The sequence below is a fragment of the Sturnira hondurensis genome, unplaced genomic scaffold, assembly GCF_014824575.4.
Source record: "Sturnira hondurensis isolate 20B ecotype Veracruz unplaced genomic scaffold, ASM1482457v3 Scaffold0016587, whole genome shotgun sequence".
Classification (NCBI taxonomy): domain Eukaryota; kingdom Metazoa; phylum Chordata; class Mammalia; order Chiroptera; family Phyllostomidae; genus Sturnira; species Sturnira hondurensis.
In genome coordinates this window covers 623,778-643,889 of record NW_028089218.1, presented here as the reverse complement: position 1 = coordinate 643,889, position 20,112 = coordinate 623,778, and the positions used below count along the sequence as shown (strand labels likewise).

Sequence of the window (20,112 nt, the reverse complement as noted above, 5' to 3'; positions counted from 1 at the left end):
AAGTCTCTCTCTCTCTTTTTTTTTTCATTTCAGTTGCATTTTTACCTTTCTTGATATAATAAACCATAATATGTCAAAAATATTACTTATTTTTTTCCATCTTCAATATTAAAGTGACTACACAAAAATTCACCAATTTTGTTAAGTTTTTTTTAAACGCACGCTGATGACAGCTGTCACAATACAACCTAACAAAGCTGTTTCAAGTGAAGTTAAAGGCAACTAAGAGCTACTAGAGTCATCTTATGGAAAAAACCAAATGAACTTTTTGGCCAACCCAATAATTTTCCATTATTAAATTTGTTAAAGATACAGATGACATACCCATATACAATATGACTGACTTCTCTTTTATTTTGAAGATGACAGTACATCTTGAGGATGGTAATACATAAAGTCACAAATGAAACTCTGAAAATGTTCTCAATAATCAGAATCAGATCTTGGAAAATCATAAAATATCTAACTTTCTTTGCCTTTACCTTTCATAACAGCCTGAAGTGAAGCAACTTCTTCTCTCCACTGTCTTTTTACTTCATCTATAGCTTCTTGTTTGGTATTCTCAGAAACTGTGGCAATGGCCTTAATATTCTCCATCTCTGCTTGGGCTTCCCACAGCTGTGTTCGAAGGTGTCCCAAATCATCTTGTGCAGCTTGTAACACTGCGTTTTGTCTCTTCAGATCCTCTGGAAAAAAAGTAAAGAACTTTCCATTAACAAAGGACTCACATTTATCAGGCTGGCACTAAAATGAAGAAACAAACATCAAATTTATAATGGTAACATTTTAATAAAGAAGCTAAGCACTAAATTTGACAGTTGAAAATATTTATAAAGGTAAAATTCAAGGTATGCTGGGTATCACAAATAAATTATTAATTATGTAACCAGACAAAGATTAAGGCCATAATTTTAGAGCTAAATTTAAGCTTTTACCCACTGGCTAAATGAGCTTACTTAACCTCCACGGCCTCAATTCCACATCCATCCACACAAAATGGGGATAAAAATTCTCACCTCAGAAGGTTGTAATGATAAAACAATGTATTGAAAACGCTTACTAGTACAGTGCCTTACACAAGTAAACATTTAAGAAATAGTTAATAAAAGAAACATGGCAGTTACTAGATACAAGTTTTTAAAGTTAGAATTAATTTCTCAGCACTCCCTTACCATCTCTTAAACATTATCTGGTGCGCCTATAACATGATTTAAGCCTAGGAAGGACATCTGTTTGGCTAACCCATCTTCCAAAAAAGATGAACCTACCAAAAGTATAGAGGGATATATCTGTTTCCCATACTCTTAGCAATAATCACTATTTTCCATTTTCTAAAATTTTTGCCAACGTCATGGGTAGAAAATGGTAATAATCTCAATATTTTAAAAAATGTATTTATTTATTTTTAGACAGCGGGAGAGGGAGTAAGAGAGGGAGAGCAACATCAGTGTGTGGTTGCCTCTGGGGTGCCCCCTGCTGGGGACCTAGCCCACAGCCCAGGAATGTGCCCCCACTGGGAAATTGAACAAGTGACCCTCTGGGTCACAGGCTAGCACTCAATCCACTGAGCCACACCAGCAAGGGCAACAGCTTCAATATTTATTTACCTATTAATAGAGAGATTGAGAGTATCTTCTCATATAACTATTAATGACCAGTATTTCCTCTTTGATGATATTTTTCATTTGTATTTCTAATAAACTGTTTTTCTTCTAATTTGGAAGAGCATTTTATATATACTGGATGTTAACTCTTATTTTTTTTCTTACATAACTTTCCCTGTCTGCTATTGTTTCTCAACTTCTTTTTGTTATCTACTGCTATCTAAAAGTTATGAGATATTTATGCAAAAGAACTATTCATCTTTTCAAAGCTATCAATATCTTTTAGAGAGCAAATAACTAAGTCAACTAGCCACGAACAACTAGATTTCAGACCTAACTGTACTATGTACCAGCTGTATGACTTTAAGGAAATCACAAGCCATTAAGCGAGGATATTGGTAACACCCTTCTGCATAAACTTCTAAGTACATGAAAAAATCAAGTAGGTAACATCAATTAAAGTACTTTTAAAAGTTGTGAAGATGTTCATGATTACCAAACAATCACAAAAATTAACAATTTGGTAGACCAAATAATGGAGGAAAAAATCTAGTCATGCTAATTTTAAGTCATTTAAGAAATATTTAGTCTCTCAACACCAGTTTCATATCACTTTGTTCCCACTATCAAAATATTCTGAAACACTAACCAGAAACAATTATAACAACATTAAATTCACATAGTAACTGTCTAAAACAACAACAATTTGCCTTAAAGAAAAAACAAATATCTAAGAAATTTTGGTGTGTGACTAAGAATGACGCAGAAACTGAGTAAAGATATAAACACATGAAAACACAAAGAAAAGTGCATCTATTCCACAACTAAGGGTTAAACTGTTTCAGATGTGAAATAAAAGCAAAAGCATTATTTCTAAAATACTTTACTCATTTCTGAGAACTACGATTTTGTCAAGGCTCAAGTTTATATAATTAACACCTCCTCTTGTTAATTATGCCTGCAACTTTTTGATTTACTGGAAATTATCCAGAGCTATTCACCACGTTGTCAATATGAACAGAAAAACCACAAATACCAAGACTAAACATTAGTTTTTGGCATGTTTCCACACAGCAGAAAGCCATAAAAAGAGGCTGAAGGAAGACTGGGTCCTGTTTTGGCCTTTCTGGCTCCCTAGCTTTTTCATATAAGTTTTAGGATCAGCTTGTATATTTCTACAAAGAAGAGAACTGATTCTAAAAGACTCTTCATCAAATTTGTAGATAAAAAAAAATGTAGATCAGGGGAGTATTGCCAACATTAATCTTTGATTTATGAACATGGTATGTCTCTCCAATTACTTAGTTCTTTTTAAAATCTTTAAGTGTGTTTGTTTTCAGAGTGCAAGTTTTGCACTTTTTGTTAAATTTATTCCAAAATATATTATTCATTTTGGTGCTATTATAAATGGAATTGTTTTCTTTAAAATTTCATTTTCAGGTTATTCAGTGCAAGTATTATAGAAACAACAACTGGATTTTGCACATTGATCTTGCATCCTGAAACCGTGCCAAACTTACACATATATTAGTCTGAATAGTTTTTATTGGATTCCATACAATTTTATATACTTAAAATGTCATCTGGGAATAGAAATAGCTTTATTTCTTCCTTCTAGTCTGGACTCCTTTTACTGGGTGTGAGGAATGGGGGCACCTGAACACAATGTCTGCCTCATAGTAGGTATTAAACAAATATTTATTAATAAATAACTGAACATGTGTTGGATAAATTCCATAAACTATCAGTTTTAACATAACATGGCTAAAGCTATTATTAGAATGCCAACAGTCCTGATCTGCCTGGGGTTATCTCTCAAGTGTTAAGAGAACTAAAAGTCCTGTGTCCCAGAACTATATAGCTCACTACTATATTAAATACCATCATTAAGGTTAAAAGAGAAGGAAAAATCTGAATAATACATTTTTAGGCTTGTTTTTCAGTTCCACTCTTAACCCTTGCCACTAAATAGGCTTTTAATATACAATGTGAGTATAAATAAAATCAAAGTTTATTCAATGACAACATTGTACTACCAAGAAACCTGACATTTTTTAAGGCAGTTTCAGTATGGGGTTTAAGGAAAGACTTAAACTTACCCTCTTTAGCCAAATATAACTCTTTAAATTTTGCTCTCTTTTGATTAAATTCTTGCTCAAGCTGCTGCTGCGCACGTAAAAATTCTGCATTAATTTTTTCTAATTCTGCTACCCGTTGCTGAAGAGAAACTGAAAAATAAAAGATACTAGTTAACATGCAGTAACTTTCATTTTTAAGTTATTACAAGAATAAACTAGTATTCCTGCTGTACATTTCTATAATGAAGTAGTTAAGCTTCTTCCAAAGATCTAATATATTCTAGGAAGTTGTAACTTAAAAAAAAAAAAGACACTCCTATTACACTTAATACACACACACCATGAATGAATCATATAAAGTGAACAGCCTATATATGGAGAATCACATATCGCAAATTTCTCAAAACAGAGCTTTAAAGTCCCTTTAAATGTCTAACAGAATTGTTGGTCCACTTCTGGAATTGTTAAATATTAAATTAGTGGGGCTATTTCTCCCACAAATGAACCCACTGCCAATTTTGCTAGCTCCTATTTCTCTCAAGTGTTGTTGTTACAAGCAAAATCTAACAGTTTCCCTGATTAGGATAACAGTACCAGCCTGAACCACTCTCCTAATTTCAAGATGATTCCTTACCATTATACTAAAATCACAGTAAAAAAAAAACTCTTTCATATAGAAAGGATGCAGAACTGTATATTCTTTACGAACTCTCAATTACCAGGAGATCATCGGTTATTTAGATTAATGTTGATTGCGGCGTGGCAGAAATTGGGACACATTTTTTTACTTTAGCAGCTTTACAATTTGGCCACAGTTGATTAAATGTCTATCCAGACCAAACCCAGAGACTCTTCTGATTCAAGCAAGGGGTGGGGAATTCAAGAGTCCAGCCCTTGACCTCCTCATGCCCAAGGCAGCAACCCAGCCACAAAGCTATGACCCTAACCCCTCTAGAGGGTACCTATCAGTACTAATGCCACCGCATAATTACCTAAGCCAGCTGAGGTCCCACCCAGTTCCCTAACACAAACCAACCCCAGATAATGATGATTTGTCTGTAATTTTAACCATGATCTGCAATTATCTCTGCAGGTCCTCCCTGCACTCAACCCCTTACTCAATTTAATTGAGAGTAATTTCATAGTACATAGAAAAAAAACTAGAAAAATGCACCAATGATTTACCTTTTAGTATTAGAAGTATGACTCATTAATTTCTTCCATTACAACTTTTTTCAAAGTTCTTTACAACTCCTTTGATAATCGATAATGATCTAAAACCAGTATGTTTATTCCCATTACATTTTCAGAGTAGCCTCACTACAGATCTAACAGTACTGATGCAATTCATGGCAGAATAGAGAAAACGATCGCAGCTTTGAGTTCCACGTCATTAAATAGTCATTTTCTGGAGCAAATATTAGGGTCTTTAAGTCAAAGCAAAGAATGGCATGGGGTCATTTGAACATTTGATAATGGAGAAAAAGAAGAATGGAGCCCTGGCTGGTGTAGCTCAGTGGACTGAGCACAGGCCTGTGAACCAGAGGATCACGGTTCGATTCCTAGTCAGGGCACATGCCTGGGTTGCAGGCCAGTTCTCGGCAGGGGCCAGTTCCCGGCAGGGGCCAGTTCCCAGCAGGGGATGCACAAGAAGCAACCATACATTGATGTTTCTCTCCCTCTCCTTCCCCTCTAAAGATAAATAAATAAATAAAATCTTTAAAAAAAACTAAAACCTTAGCTTCTTTAAAAAAAAAAAAAGAAGAATGGAAAATCCACTGGAATGGGGAAACGTGCAGTTTTCTCATATTTGCCGTTGAAAATCACGAAGAAAACTTGTTCTCTGTGCTATTAATTTCTCTTGTATTTTTACTGTCCAAATCCAACTGTTAAATAAGTTTTCCACTTAACACTTTGATATTACTGACAACTAGTGATTACTATATGAGGTAGAGGAGGGCTCCATTCCTACTTCCACCAAAACACACATATACAAAATACCCATACCTTTCAACATAATATTTATACTTAAAAACTGAGGCTAATGAATCAATAAAAACTAAAATTCAGCTTTTAAAACTGTAGACACAATTAAGTGTATTTTCACTATTCCCAACCCTGCCCTGGCTCTGACCCAGGTCAGATGAAGTCTACACCCACATGTCTGGCTGCCTCTCTCCTGGTTTCAGGATAGTTTTCAATTCCAGGAATCATGATCCCTTTGAGGATATAGCAAGTAATTCGCTTATTCCAATTTTTTATTAAAATTTTTTAATTTACTTCAAGTACTTCTAAGAATTCTACAATACAGAAAAAGGCCAAGACAACTGCTTTTTACAAGACTGCCTCTACTGCTGTATCTGGAAAAATCAATTCACCTTGCACAGACAGCAGGAAAGTTTACAAATAGACACATTCTAATGCACTAGCAACCAACTACAAATCAAGCTGAAAACAGCTCTTGTCACACAAAATGCTGTATTATTTTTCTAACATGTAACTAGCAAGTAGTTCATAATAACTGCCTAAGAGTTAGTTGATTAAAAATTACTTAGCCTGGCATATAGAAAAAAACTGTTAGCAATAACTATTAAATTAGTGATATTTATTTAATAAAGGAAAAAGAGTGATCAAGTGACTATATATAGCTACAAAAGACCAGAAGTCACTTCTAATCTCATGATTCTGACTCAGTTCCATGTTTATACATCCAGTTCATACTCTTCCCTATTACTATGTATCTTCAAAGCATCATAGATAAATTAATTAATGTTAATATTAACCCTCAACACCATTAAGCTTTCTATAACTTAGCAGCTAGAGCTATTAGTATACCAGCCTCCATTAAGCATTCCATACATTTTTATATTGTTACCTTTACCTGAGTAATAATAAAAAAGGGGGAACTACCTTATGCAAATGCTACTTTTAACACTTTTCCAAAAGGAAAAATAAATAATAAAATGGCAGTAAATATGTACCTACCAACAAATTAAATTTAAAAAATAAGACACACAAGCCCTGGCTGGTGTAGCTCAGTGGATTGAGCACAGGCCTGCGAACCACACGATCGTGGTTCAATTCCCAGTCAGGGCACATACCTGGGTTGTAGGCAAGTTCCCAGCAGGGGACCCACGAGAGGCAACCATACATTGGTATCTCTCTCCTTTTCTCCTTCCCTTCCCCTCTAAAGGTAAATAAATAAAATCTTTAAAAAACAAATAAGACACACAAGCAGAACAGAAGCAGGCTCAGAGATGCAGAGGACATTTTGACAGTTGCCAGATGTAAGACAGACTCAGGGGATAAGAGAAAAGGTGAAGGGATTAAGTACAAATTAGTAGCTACAAAATAGTGATAGGGATGTAAAATATAGAATAAGAAATATACAGTAATATTGTAATAACTATGTATGGTGTCAGATGGGTACAAGATTTATCAAGTTGACCACTTAGTAGTCATATAACATCTAATCACTGGGTTGTACCCCAGAAACTAATTTAATATTGTATGTCAACTGTAACTAAAAAATATAAATCATTTAAATTTTTTAAATGTCTAAAGTAAGTAACAAAAGAGAAAGAACATGAAAAAAACAGAACAATATGGTAAATAAGTGAAAGGAAGACTTGCTAATTCTCAGCTATATCTCCTTCCCTAATTTTTATATGAATGGGAGAATATATAACAAAAATATTTTTAAGCCCCAAGCTGAGTCCTACTACTACATTCTTCTAACACTGCACTAAACTTGATGAAACAAAAACAATGAAAGAAGGGGAAAAAAGGAAGTTTAGGTCAAATATTACTACAACAAGAATCTTTTTGTTTGAAGATGTTTACTATCCAAAAACACCTACTCTGGAAAGAAATAACCAAGATCAGAGCAGAATTAAATGACATAGAGACTAAAAGCACAATTCTAAGGATCAATAAATTCAAGAGTTGGTTTTTTGAAAAGATAAACAAAATAGACAAACCTTTAAGTAGGCTCATTAAGGAAAGAAGAGAGAGGACACAAATAAACACAATCAGAAATGAAAGAGGAGAAATTACAACTGATACCACAGAAATAGAAGGGATTGTAAGAAATTACTATGAAGAACTATATGCCAAGAAATTTGAAAACCTAGGTGAAATGGACAAATTTCTTGAAAAATATAATCTTCCAAAACTCAACAAAGAAGAAATAGAAAGTCTGAACAGACCAATAACAGCAGATGAAATTGAAGCAGTAATCAAAAAACTCCCATCACACAAAAGCCCTGGACCAGATGGTTTCACAGGACAATTCTACAAAGCTTTTAAGAAGAGCTAACCCCTATTCTTCACAGACTATTCCAAAAAAACCAAAATGATGAGAAACTCCCCAACTCTTTTTATGAAGCCAGCATCATCCTAATTCCAAAACCAGATAGAGACACAGCAAAGAAAGAAAACTTTAGGCCACTATCACTGATGAACATAGATGCTAAAATCCTCAACAAAATATTGGCAAATCGCATCCAACAATACATCAAAAAGATCATACACCATGACCAAGTGGGATTCATCCCAGGGATGCAAGGATGGTTCAATATCCGCAAATCAGTAAATGTAATACACCACATAAACAAAAGCAAGGACAAAAACCACATGGTCATATCAATAGACGCGGAAAAAGCTTTTGATAAGGTACAACACCCATTTATGATAAAGGTACTCAGCAAAGTGGGAATAGAGGGAGCATTCCTCAATATAATAAAGGCCATATATGAAAGACCTACAGCCAACATCATACTGAATGGGCAAAAACTGAAAGCTTTTCCACTAAGATCAGGAACAAGACAAGGTTGTCCACTTTCACCACTTCTATTTAATATAGTATTGGAAGTTCTAGCCACAGCAATCAGACAAGAAAAGGAAATAAAAGGCATCCAAATCGGAAAGGAGGAAACAAAACTGTCACTGTTTGCAGATGACATGATAGTGTACATGGAAAATCCTATAGACTCTACCAAAAAACTGCTGGAACTAATAAATGAATTTGGCAAAACAGCGGGATACAAAGTCAATATCCAGAAATCAAAGGCATTTCTGTATACTAACAATGAATCAGCAGAAGCAGAAATCAAGAAAAAAATCCCATTCGATATAGCAAAAAGAAAAATAAAATATCTGGGAATAAATCTAACCAAGGAGGTTAAAGACCTGTATGCAGAAAATTACACAACACTGAAGACAGAAATCAAGGAAGACACAAACAAATGGAGACGTATACCGTGTTCATGGATTGGAAGAATTAACATCATCAAAATGTCCATACTACCCAAAGCAATTTACAGATTCAATGCAATACCTATTAAAGTACCAATGGCATATTTCACAGACATAGAACAAACACTTCAAAAATTTATATGGAACCATAAAAGACCCCGAATAGCAGCTGCAATGTTAAGAAAGAAGAACAAAGTAGGAGGGATCACAATACCTGATATCAAACTGTATTACAAGGCCACTGTAATCAAAACAGCCTGGTACTGGCATAAAAACAGGCACATAGACCAATGGAACAGAATAGAGAACCCAGAAATAAACCCAAATCTCTACAGTCAATTAATATTCGACAAAGGGGGCAGTATCATAAAATGGGGTAAAGATAGCCTCTTCAACAAATGGTGTTGGGAGAACTGGACAGCTACATGCAAAAAAATGAAACTCGAGCACCAACTTACATCATACACCAAAATAAATTCAAGGTGGATAAAAGACTTAAATATAAGCCATGACACCATTAAAGTCCTAGAGGAGAACATTGGCAGGAAAATCTCAGATATTTCACGCAGCAACATTTTTACTGATATGTCCCCTAGAGCAAGGACTATAAAGGAAAGAATAAACAAATGGGATCTCATCAAAATAAAAAGCTTCTGCGCAGCTAAAGAAAACAGCATTAAAATAAAAAGACAACCAACTGTATGGGAAAACATATTTGCCAATGATACCTCAGACAAAGGTTTAATCTCCAAAATATACAAAGAACTCACACGACTTCACTCTAAGAAGACAACTAACCCAATTAAAAAATGGGGAAAGGACTTGAACAGACACTTCTCCAAGGAGGACATACAGAGGATCCAGAGACACATGAAGAGATGCTCAATATCGCTTGCTATCAGAGAGATGCAAATTAAAACCACAATGAGATACCACTTTACACCGGTGAGAATGGCTATCATAAACAAAGCAATAAACAACAAATGTTGGAGAGGCTGTGGGGAAAAGGGGACTCTGGCCCACTGTTGGTGGGATTGCAGACTGGTACAACCATTATGGAAAACAGAATGGAATTTTCTCAGAAAACTAAAATTGGACCTGCATCTTGACCCAGCAATTCCACTGCTAGGATTGTATCCTAAGAACCCTAAAACACCAATCCCAAAGAACATATGCACCCCAATGTTCATAGCAGCACAATTTACAATAGGCAGGAGTTGGAAGCAACCTAGGTGCCCATCAGTAAATGAATGGATCAAAAAACTATGGTACATATACACAATGGAATTCTATGCCACAGAAAGAAAGAAGGCGCTCCTACCTTTTGCAACAACATGGATGGAACTGGAAAGCATTATGCTCAGTGAAATAAGCCAGGTGTTGAAGGACAAATACCGTATGATCTCACCTTTAACAGGAAGGTAAACAACAAAACAAACAAGCAAGCAAAATATAACCAAAGACACTGAAATAGAGAACAGGCTGACAGTGACCAGAGGGAAGAGGGGAGGGAATTTCAGGGGAAATAGGGGAGCGATTTAGAGGAACATATATAAAGGATACATGGACAACAACTGAGAAGGGTGGAAATGGGAGGGAGGGGGGAGCACGGGGGGTGGGATGGGATGGGAATAATAGACAGAAAACTGAACTTGAAAAATAATTAAATAAATTTAAAAAAAAACTAAAACACCTACTTCAAGCATAAAGAAAGAGAGAGAAGATACTCCAGTGGAACAAAAAAATCTGAACAGGTCCTGAAACCGACAAGTCATAACTTGTGTATCATTTGGCTTTAAAATGACACTTTTAGGTATGCAATAATATCAAACCAGAAAAATTATATTAACTTAAAAGAACAAGATACAAAATTATATGCAATATGACATGAACTATGAAAACACGCACACGCGCGCACACACACACACCCCGAGAGAAAAAGCTTGGAAAGAAGATGCCAATTATACTGAGGTTCTGCCTCCCTGAATCGAAGGATAATTAAAAGAATAAATTACACTGATTGGATTTAAAGGTAATGAAGTACTTCCTTATTGTTCTATGTCAATTGTTCTACTCAGTGGTCTTAAAAATATTATTTATTTCCTCATTTATTTATTTTTAGAGAAAGGGAGGGAGAGAGAAATGTCAGTGTTTGGTTGCCTCTCACACACCCTCCTTGGCCTGCAACCCAGGCATGTGCCCAGACTGGGAATCAAACTGACAACCCTTTGGTTCACAGGCTGGTGCTCAATCCACTGAGCCACACCAGCCAGGGCAAAATACTAATCATTTTAAAAATTACACTTATATAGGCCCTGGCCAGGTAGACCTGTTGGTTAGAGCAGCAATCCCCAACCTTTCTGGCACCTGGGAAAGATTTTGTGGAAGACAGTTTTTTCACGGCTATAGCGGGGTGGGAGATGGTCTGCCACCAGATGCAGCTTGTCACTTGACACTCACTGATAAGGTTTTGATATGAGTCTGAAAGCAACTGATTTATTATGGTCTCTGTGCAGTCAAACCTCTCTGCTAATGATAATCTGTATTTGCAGTGGCTCCCCAGCGCTAGGATCACTGCCTCAGGTCCACCTCAGATTATCATGCATTAGATTCTCTTAAGAAGCATGCAGAGTTCACAGTAGGGTTCACGTTCCTATGAGAATCCAATGCCACCATTGATCTGATAGGAGGCAGAGGCAGAGCTCAAGCAGCAATACAAGTGACGAGGGAGCTGGGGAGTAACTGTAAAAAGCTTTGCTCACTTGCCCACCACTCACCCCCTGCAGCATGGCCCAGTTCTGTCCATGGCCCAGGGGTTGGGGACCCCTAAATTAGAGCATCGTCCCAACATGCCAAGGTTGCAGGTTCAATACCCAGTCAGAGCACATACAACAATCAACCAATGAATGCACAAATAAGTGAAACAACAAATCAATGTTTCTCCTGCCCCCCCCCTTCCTCTCTAAAATCAATTTTTAAAAACTACACTTACATTTTTCTCAGGTCAAGCAATTTGTTAAAACAGATTAATTTTCTTAAAAACATAATCTTTTCTGACTTTTCAAGATGGCGGCCAAGTAGGCAGATCGTGCTCCCAGAACCAAACTGGAAACACAAAACTAAATTGAAAAGCATTCACCCTGAATGACCAAGTGAAGACTGGCTGAAGAGGAGTTTCAGAACCAAGGACCTGTAGAAGAAGCCAGATCAAGGCTGCACCTGAATAGCAGCTCACGTGCTATAGCCAGGGTTGAGCCTTACAACCAGCCAGGCTGAGGGTTGCTTCCATGCATGAACAGGCCAACAGCAATCAAGACTCAATTACAACAGGAGGGTCAACAAGACTCACACAAAGGATGTTCCTAGAGCACCCAGCTCAGGAAATCAAGAACGCACCACTGGGTCAGGACACCTAGAACATAAGGCCACCCAACCAAGACTGGGAGTCAGAGCTGATCTATCTAATACACAGAAACAAATACAAAAAGACAACAAAAGTGGGGAGGCAAAGAAACAGACCCCAAATGAAAGAACTGAGGAAAAAGAGCTAAATGAAATGGAGGCAAGCAATCTATCAGATATAGAGTTCAAAGTAATGGTTATAAGGATGGAATTACCTTTTGACCCAGCAATCCCACTACTGAGAATAAATCCTAAGAATCCTGAAACACCAATTTGAAAGAATATATGCACCGCTATATTCATTGCAGCATTATTTCAAAGATCTGGAAATAGTCCATGTGCTCATCAGTAAATGAGTGAATTAAAAAGCTGTGGTACATTTACACAATGGAATACTATGCAGCCATAAAAAGGGGGAATCCTTACCTTTTGTAACAGCATGGATGGACCTAGAGATTACTATGCTAAGTGAAATAAGCCAGTCAAAGAAATATACCTTTTGATCTCACTTATATATGGAAGCTAATGAACAAAATAAACTGACAAAATAGAAACAGAGGCATGAATACATGAACAGACTGACAACCGCCAAAAGAGGAGCAAGGGGAACTAAATGAAAGAAGGTGAAGGGATTAGCTAAAGAACATGTGTGCATAATTCATAAACACAGACAACAGTGTGGTGATGGCCAGAGGAAAGGGGGAGCAGGTAAGGGGTGGTGGTAGGCAGAGAGGGGGAAACGAGGATATCTATAGTAGTATCAACAATAAAAATAAAGAAAAACAAAAACACAATCTCTTCTGTTTCAGAAGTAGCCTTCTAGCTAGCCTTCTTTTGGCGCTCTGAAAATTCATCATGTCCAGCTTCCTTTAGGAATTACTAAAAGTGATCATTATTTGCAGTAAATATACACATTGAATTGTGACTTGTTTAGTGTTTAATATTTATGTAAATCCATAATTACTTAGCATGTCTCACAGAAGGGGAGAGGAAAAGTAGAGTGGGAATGATACAGAGAGATATGATCAGGTCACTGGGGAGGAATAGGAAGGGGCCCTAGGAGGAGGTTGCCCAAGGCAAAGATAAACAGCCTAGGACAGGATTGGCTGAGAAGCTGAATGCCTCCAGAGCACATGAATTATGAGCCAGAAGATTTAAAATACAAGGAGGGGAGAGACTGGGCTCTCAGGCTCTTTTCCTCAAGGATGCCTGGATGATTGTGCTGCAGCTACCTGTATTTCCCAAAGGATGGTATTTAGGATAAGGAACTCCAGATGCAGTCCAGGATCCAGCTGGCCTGTCAAAGGGTGGCAGGGTTATTCTTCTTTGGGTGTTCTAGAGGGACAAGATATGAGGCAGAAGCCTGCCATTCTTCCAAAAGTGTGGCTTTTATATCTTGAGTTATTTTAGTTCGTAAACTAACCCTACAGAAATAAGATAATTAAAAACAAACAAGGAGAATGATAGAAGAACTCAGGTGTGAAAGACTGTAGCCTTAATGGATAGGTTTAAGTGACTAATGCATGTAAGAGGCTGTTATTAAAAAACTGTGTAGTTTTTGAATAAAGACTCCTTTCCTTTATCACCAAACCTCTGCCTCCAGAATTCTGCCTAAGCAGCAGAATCCCACTTGCTATTCAGTAACAGGTGTGGTGGATAGGAATTACTAATCTAGAGAATATTAGTCACAGAAAACAGCAATCCACATACAGGTAATTTTGGATTAACATTACCAATCACTTTACAGTCATAGAATAAATAGCATTTGGGAATCACTTTTTCCATAACACAAAAATAATCTAATTCTTTAGTATAACAGAAAGTTGTCTTTTCACTTTATTTAATCCCATTTCACTTTATATACCATATTTTTCGGACTATAAGACGCACTCCCCCAATTTGGAAGGAATAATGGTTGTTAATGCTGCTGTTTGAGTTCAGTTTTCATTTACATTGGTGGAATACTATGTTATTCATGTTAGTAAATATTTTACCACATTTTTTGCTTCAAAAATTTTCCCCCTATTTTCCTGCTCTAAAACCTAGGTGCATCTTATGGTCCAAAAAAACACAGTAATCCCCAAAACATCTGCCTTTAGCAACTCTATGTAAGAAACCTGCACCCCTTCACCTTGTCCATTTACTGAGATATACCAATTCTAAAACAGAATAACATTCAGTTAAGAAGTTTGCACAAAACAACTTCTTAGCCCTCCTTTTGTGAATCAAAGTAAAAAGTCTTATTTTGTCTTTCTTGCAACTCTCAAAAATAATTAGCTGGCATAATACCTCAGATAAAAGATGGCCCTTTTAACATGATGAATTTCAAATAAGAAAGTCAATTATTTCTTATGTAAAGATTAGGTGTTTACATTAACTACCTGAAGATATTATTATGAATCCAGGAAAAATATTAAGTGAAAGAACAAACTGGTACCAAATATTAATTCAGAGGAAAATGAGTTAATGAAAAACTACTTAACAAGGAATTCTCCAAAAGGGTAAAGGTAGAATTAAGGGGAAGAAACAATGGAAAAGCCTGATTTGGGGGAGGAAGTAGCAGAGGTGGAAAGGGTGGAGGTGGGGAGAATCAAAGGACACAGGAATGTTTTCTCATTTTCAACCTCCCGAAAGACATTTATGATCAAAATGAATAACCTCCCAGCATTTGCAGTGTGCAGTTTTCTGGGTCTAACGTTACTTGAGTAGGAATAATCACAGGATTGTAGTGTTGCAAGGATTTTAGATATTTTAGATTCTAATCCAGTGTATTTCAAACTGAGTCTCTCAATCCATTAGTGAGTTGTTAAATCAAGTTAGTGATTAGCAATATGCCCTTTAAAAATAATGAAGTAGAAAATATCAGCAACACCTTTAATATGGGTATATGTTATTTCATGAAATTTGTATTTCAGATATAGGTACCCTTGACTTTTTGAAAGTTCATCTTATGTTGCTCTGCTTTTATGAAAGGCCTCCATTAGCACTACCTATTTTCACTAACTGAAAGGGAATTTATGTTTTCAGGAAAAAAAGCAAAAATAGTGTTCAGTGTTTGTTTTGCAGGAAGCCATTATGGAGGCAGTATAGTGTCACTGCTTTTACTATATGCTAGCATTATTTTAGGTTTTATATGTTATTTGGTATGATATAGTACGTTATTTGGGGGTCTGGAAACACTCAAAAAATTTCCATATAAACGACTGGCAACTGCTTTTTCACTTTATGCCATTTCAACTTACAAAAAGTTTGAAAGGAATGCTCTACTTTCCAATAGCAGGGAAACCTGTGCTCACACATTTATAATGGGTTGCAACAAAGAATGTGTTTCTTACTGTGGAGAGAGATCTAAATAGTTTGAAAACCACCAACTACTAACTCATGCAGAAATCCATTCATTCCTGCAATATCACAGACAGGTGATCATATGGCTTCCACACAAACATAAGTAACAGTTCACTGGCTCATGGGGCAACCAATTCCACTCTTCAGAGATTTTAGATTACTCCTCCCACACTGCCTCAGCCATTCCCTTAGATAACTGGTCTTCTATTAGAAATATCTACTTTTAGTAACACAACCCTAAATCAGCTTCCTTAGAAATCTTAGTTCTGCCCTATAGAATTCAAGAGGAAAATTTCTAATATCTGACATCCCACACTGTCCTCTCCTTTCTTCTCCAGACAAAATCCCTCCTAATCTTTTAATAATTTCTAAATTCCTCACTTCAGTTGTTCTCAACATTCTACAGGTAGTCAAAATTTACATAAAATAGGACACTCTGATCCTAAACAATACTAACATAGAGTCTAGAAGAAACATCGTATCTGGGGGCTATTACCTGCTAACATACTATAAATATACCCTAGTTTATTTGGCCACAACCCCATATTGTTAGCCTATAACATTAACATAATCTAACACTATCTTTAATTCTTGCACTATACAATTAAGCCAAGGTTACCTCCAACCTATACCTGGTATAATTTTAGTTAAGTTGCAGAGTTTTGTTTTGTTTAAACAAAGTTTTAAATTAGAGCTAATGACAGAGTACATTGGTATTATCACCTAAGACCTCAGTGGAGATTGACATTGATATATGAGATTCCAACTACCTTCAGTATCAAACTACACTTCTTCATTTTATCCAAGATGTCATACCAGTGTAGTCAAAAGCCCTATTAAAATTCAAAGATAAGCAAGCCATTCACAATTTTGGAGTCAGAAACTTGTGCTTCAACCCAACACAATCTTTTGTTATATGAACTAGGGCAAACAGTTGAAAACTTTCTAGGTTTTCTATATTAAAATAAAGATAATGCTGCCCTGGCTGGTGTGGCTCAGTGGACTGGATGCTGGCCTGCAAACCAAAAGCTCACCAGTTCGATTCTCAGTCAGGGTACATGCCTGGGTTGTAGGTCAGGTCCCCAGTTGGGGGTGTGCGAGGAGAGGCAACCAATTGATGTATCGCTCACACATTGATGTTTCTGTCTCTCTTTCTCCCTTTCTTCCCCTCTCTCTAAAAATAAATAAATAAAAACCTTTAAAATAAAATAAAGATATTCTGCAGAGTATCACATACTATGGAAATTAGAGATAGCATCATATAAAAGTAACTTCCATATAATAGGCTCTCAAATGGTATGTACTATCAACTACTTCAGAATTTAAAGTTTCAGGTACATAAAGGTGCTAAAAAATACAGATGTTCATTTGGCTCAACTTGTTCCAGAGATCCTTCCTAGTGATAACTACAAAATCACTTTATTTCCTAAAATGCTCACAAACCACTTGCTTAATAATTTTTTTAGATGTTCCAGAAAGTGTATTCAAGCAAAGCTATCAATTAAAACAAGCAGATAAGCAAAACTTTGAGAAAAAGTCAAAAATACAGAATTGTGAACAAGGAATGGAAACTTCAGTGAATGTTCAGTAGACAAACAATACAGTATAAACTATATTCCATGTGCTATTCCTATATTCCTCTGAAGCTATATTCCACCAGTTTCCATGTTGAATATATATTGAAAATGTGAACCATGAAAAAAGTCTCAAATAAATACCAAACAAGGATAACTTCAGAAATAAGCAAACTATATATACAGTCTTTCTGATTACACTTAGTCCAGTTATCTATCATAACTGTCAAAAGCTGCTGTTCAAGAGCTGATATAAATATGCATGGATAAAAATGGACTGTTACCTACTCGATTTGTACAAACTGGTGTTACTCAACTTCCCAAGTATTTCAAACACCATATAATAAAGATGAAAAAGTATGACTACCACTGGACTGATTAGCAGATGCGTTTTTAACTATGTATTAATATTTCAGTTCCCCTCTTACAAGACAAAAAAGGCTCTTCAAAACTTAAATATCAGGCTTACTGGCCCTGGCTGGTGTAGCTCAGTGGATTGAGCGCGGGTCTGTGAACCAGACGATCAAGGTTCGATTCCCAGTCAGGGCACATGCCTGGGTTGCAGGCCAGTTCCGGGCAGGGGACATACCAGAGGCAACCATACATTGATATTTCTCTCTCTCTCTCCTTCCTTCCCCCTCTAAAAATAAATAAATAAATTCTTTAAAAAAATATATCAGGCTTACTTAAGGCAACCACCAAGATAATTCAGTTTTCTTTACTGGCATTCATAAGAACTTACACGTTGCCATTTCAGGACCTGGCTTGGGACTCTAAGAATCCACTCTCTGTGAAGTTAAATTTTATCCTTATTTTGTGCTTGGATGTAGTAAGTGTTGGTAAGGCTGCCAGTAGGAATGCAAAATAAAATAGTACAACCACTTTGGAAAACAGTTTGGCTGTTTCCTGTAAACACATTAACCATCCAGCAATCCTACAAACAAAAACATAGTTTCACACAAAGACTTGTACACAAATGCTCACAGCAGCTTTACTCAGCCAAATACTGAAAATGCCATTATAACTGAACATATTATGGTATATCCACAAAATGGAACACTGTTTGGTAACAAAAAGAAACAAGCTATTAATATACACAACATGGGTAAATCTCAAGAGCATATGTTAAGTGAAACAAACCAGACAAAAAAAATGATTCCACTTACATGAAATTGTACAGAAGGTGAACCTATAGTGTCAGAAAGTAGACCAGCACTTGCCTAGAAGTGGAGAGAGGGGTTTAACTGCAAAGGGGCATGGAACTTTTGGGGGTAAAAATATTCTATAACAATAATAGTGATGCTTACAGACTGCATATGTTTTTAAAAATTCATGGATATATGTACTTAAAATTAATAAATTTTAGTGTAAATTATTTTTGTCAGCTTTACTGAGCTGTAAGTTTAGAATTACAAGAATAAATTTGTAATTGCCAACAGAAGTTATTTTCTCATCAAACCAATTTTACTATCCTCATAGCACTTGCCACTATCAAAATTATTACTCTGAATATTTGAATAAATGTTTCTTTTTTTTTAGAGAGCGTGAACGCAGTCCCCACTACCACAAATTACGCAGACGAGTTTCCCACATTTGGGGAAATCACAAGGTCAGCACATCTGGAGAGCAATGGATAGGCCTCGCCCTGGGAAAACCACCTTCGTGATCATGGTATCTCCCCTGCCAGGTAAGTATGAGTAAATATTGTTTCTTATTGGAGTATACACCCAATGAAAACAGAGACTATATATCCTGCTCAATGCTACATTTCCAACACCTAGAACTGTAGTTGGCACATGGGCAATAAACATTTACTAAATAAACAAGTAAATAAAAAAACTGAGCTGGAATAACAAAAACCCATTAATGAAAAGAGATATAAGTCAGGATTTTAAAGGACAGCAAGGATTTGAAGTAAAGGAGGTAAGAGTATTTTACTAAAAGCAATCAAAGGGGAAGGGAGAAAGGAAATCTAGGTGCCCAACAAGCAAACATCTCTGACTTTGGGTAAACTGGAATTTTCTGCATGTAGCACAGTCGTCCCCTTGAGTTTCTTTTTGCATTTTGCTTTCCAATATGGTAGCCACTAGCCACATTGAGCACCTGAAGTGTGGCTGTCTGAACTGAGATATGCTGTTAACTTTGAAATATATATTGAATTTTTTAATACTTTACTACAAAAAAATCTAAAACATCTCAATCATTTTTATAGTGATCATATGTAGAAATTATAACACTGGAATATACTGGGGTAAATAAAATAGATTATTAAACTTAATTTCCACAGAAAGATATATACAAATATTCATAGTAACATTATTCATAATAGCCAAAAATGGAAGCCACCCAACAACTGATGAATGGACAAATTGTGGTGGTATATTCATACAACAGAATATTATTTATCCATAAATGGGAATGAAGTACTGATATGTTACAAATGGATGGACTTTGAAAACATTATGCTAAGTGAAAGAAGCTAGACACCAAAGGTTACACATTGCGTGACTCCATTTATATGTAATATCCAGAATAGAAAGATCCATAGAGACTAAGAACAGGAATGGTGGTTGCCAATGGTTGGGGGAGGAACACAATGGAGACTGACTGCTAGTGATATGGGATTATTTGGAGGGTGATAAAAATGTTCTGGATTTAGCGGTGATGGATATACAGTTCTGCGGATATTCTAAAAACCATGAATAATAAATAAATTTTAAAAGGGTTAATTTGCCTTGGCTGGGTAGCTCGGTTGGTTGGGAGTGTTGTCCAGATATGCCAAGGTTGGGGTTTCAATCCTCAGTGAGGGCACATACAAGAAGCAACCTAAGAATGCATAAACAAGTGGAACAA

The 20,112-nt window shown here is 36.2% G+C and overlaps 1 protein-coding gene and 1 non-coding gene across 3 annotated transcripts in view; both read right to left on the bottom strand.

Moving 5' to 3' along the window:
• Positions 1 to 20,112, bottom strand: part of RABEP1 (rabaptin, RAB GTPase binding effector protein 1) — a 106,665-nt gene that overhangs the window by 54,132 nt on the left and 32,421 nt on the right. For both annotated transcript variants that reach the window (XM_037066262.1, XM_037066263.1), the window contains exons 2-3: positions 3,704 to 3,832; positions 483 to 686 (exon numbers count right to left, since the gene is read on the bottom strand). In XM_037066262.1, coding sequence (XP_036922157.1) covers positions 483 to 686; positions 3,704 to 3,832 — 333 coding nt within the window. The remainder of the gene's footprint in view (positions 1 to 482; positions 687 to 3,703; positions 3,833 to 20,112) is intronic.
• LOC119001099 (U1 spliceosomal RNA) lies at positions 18,796 to 18,954 on the bottom strand. The gene has a single exon (XR_005069482.1). It is a non-coding gene; the product is annotated as a U1 spliceosomal RNA (small nuclear RNA).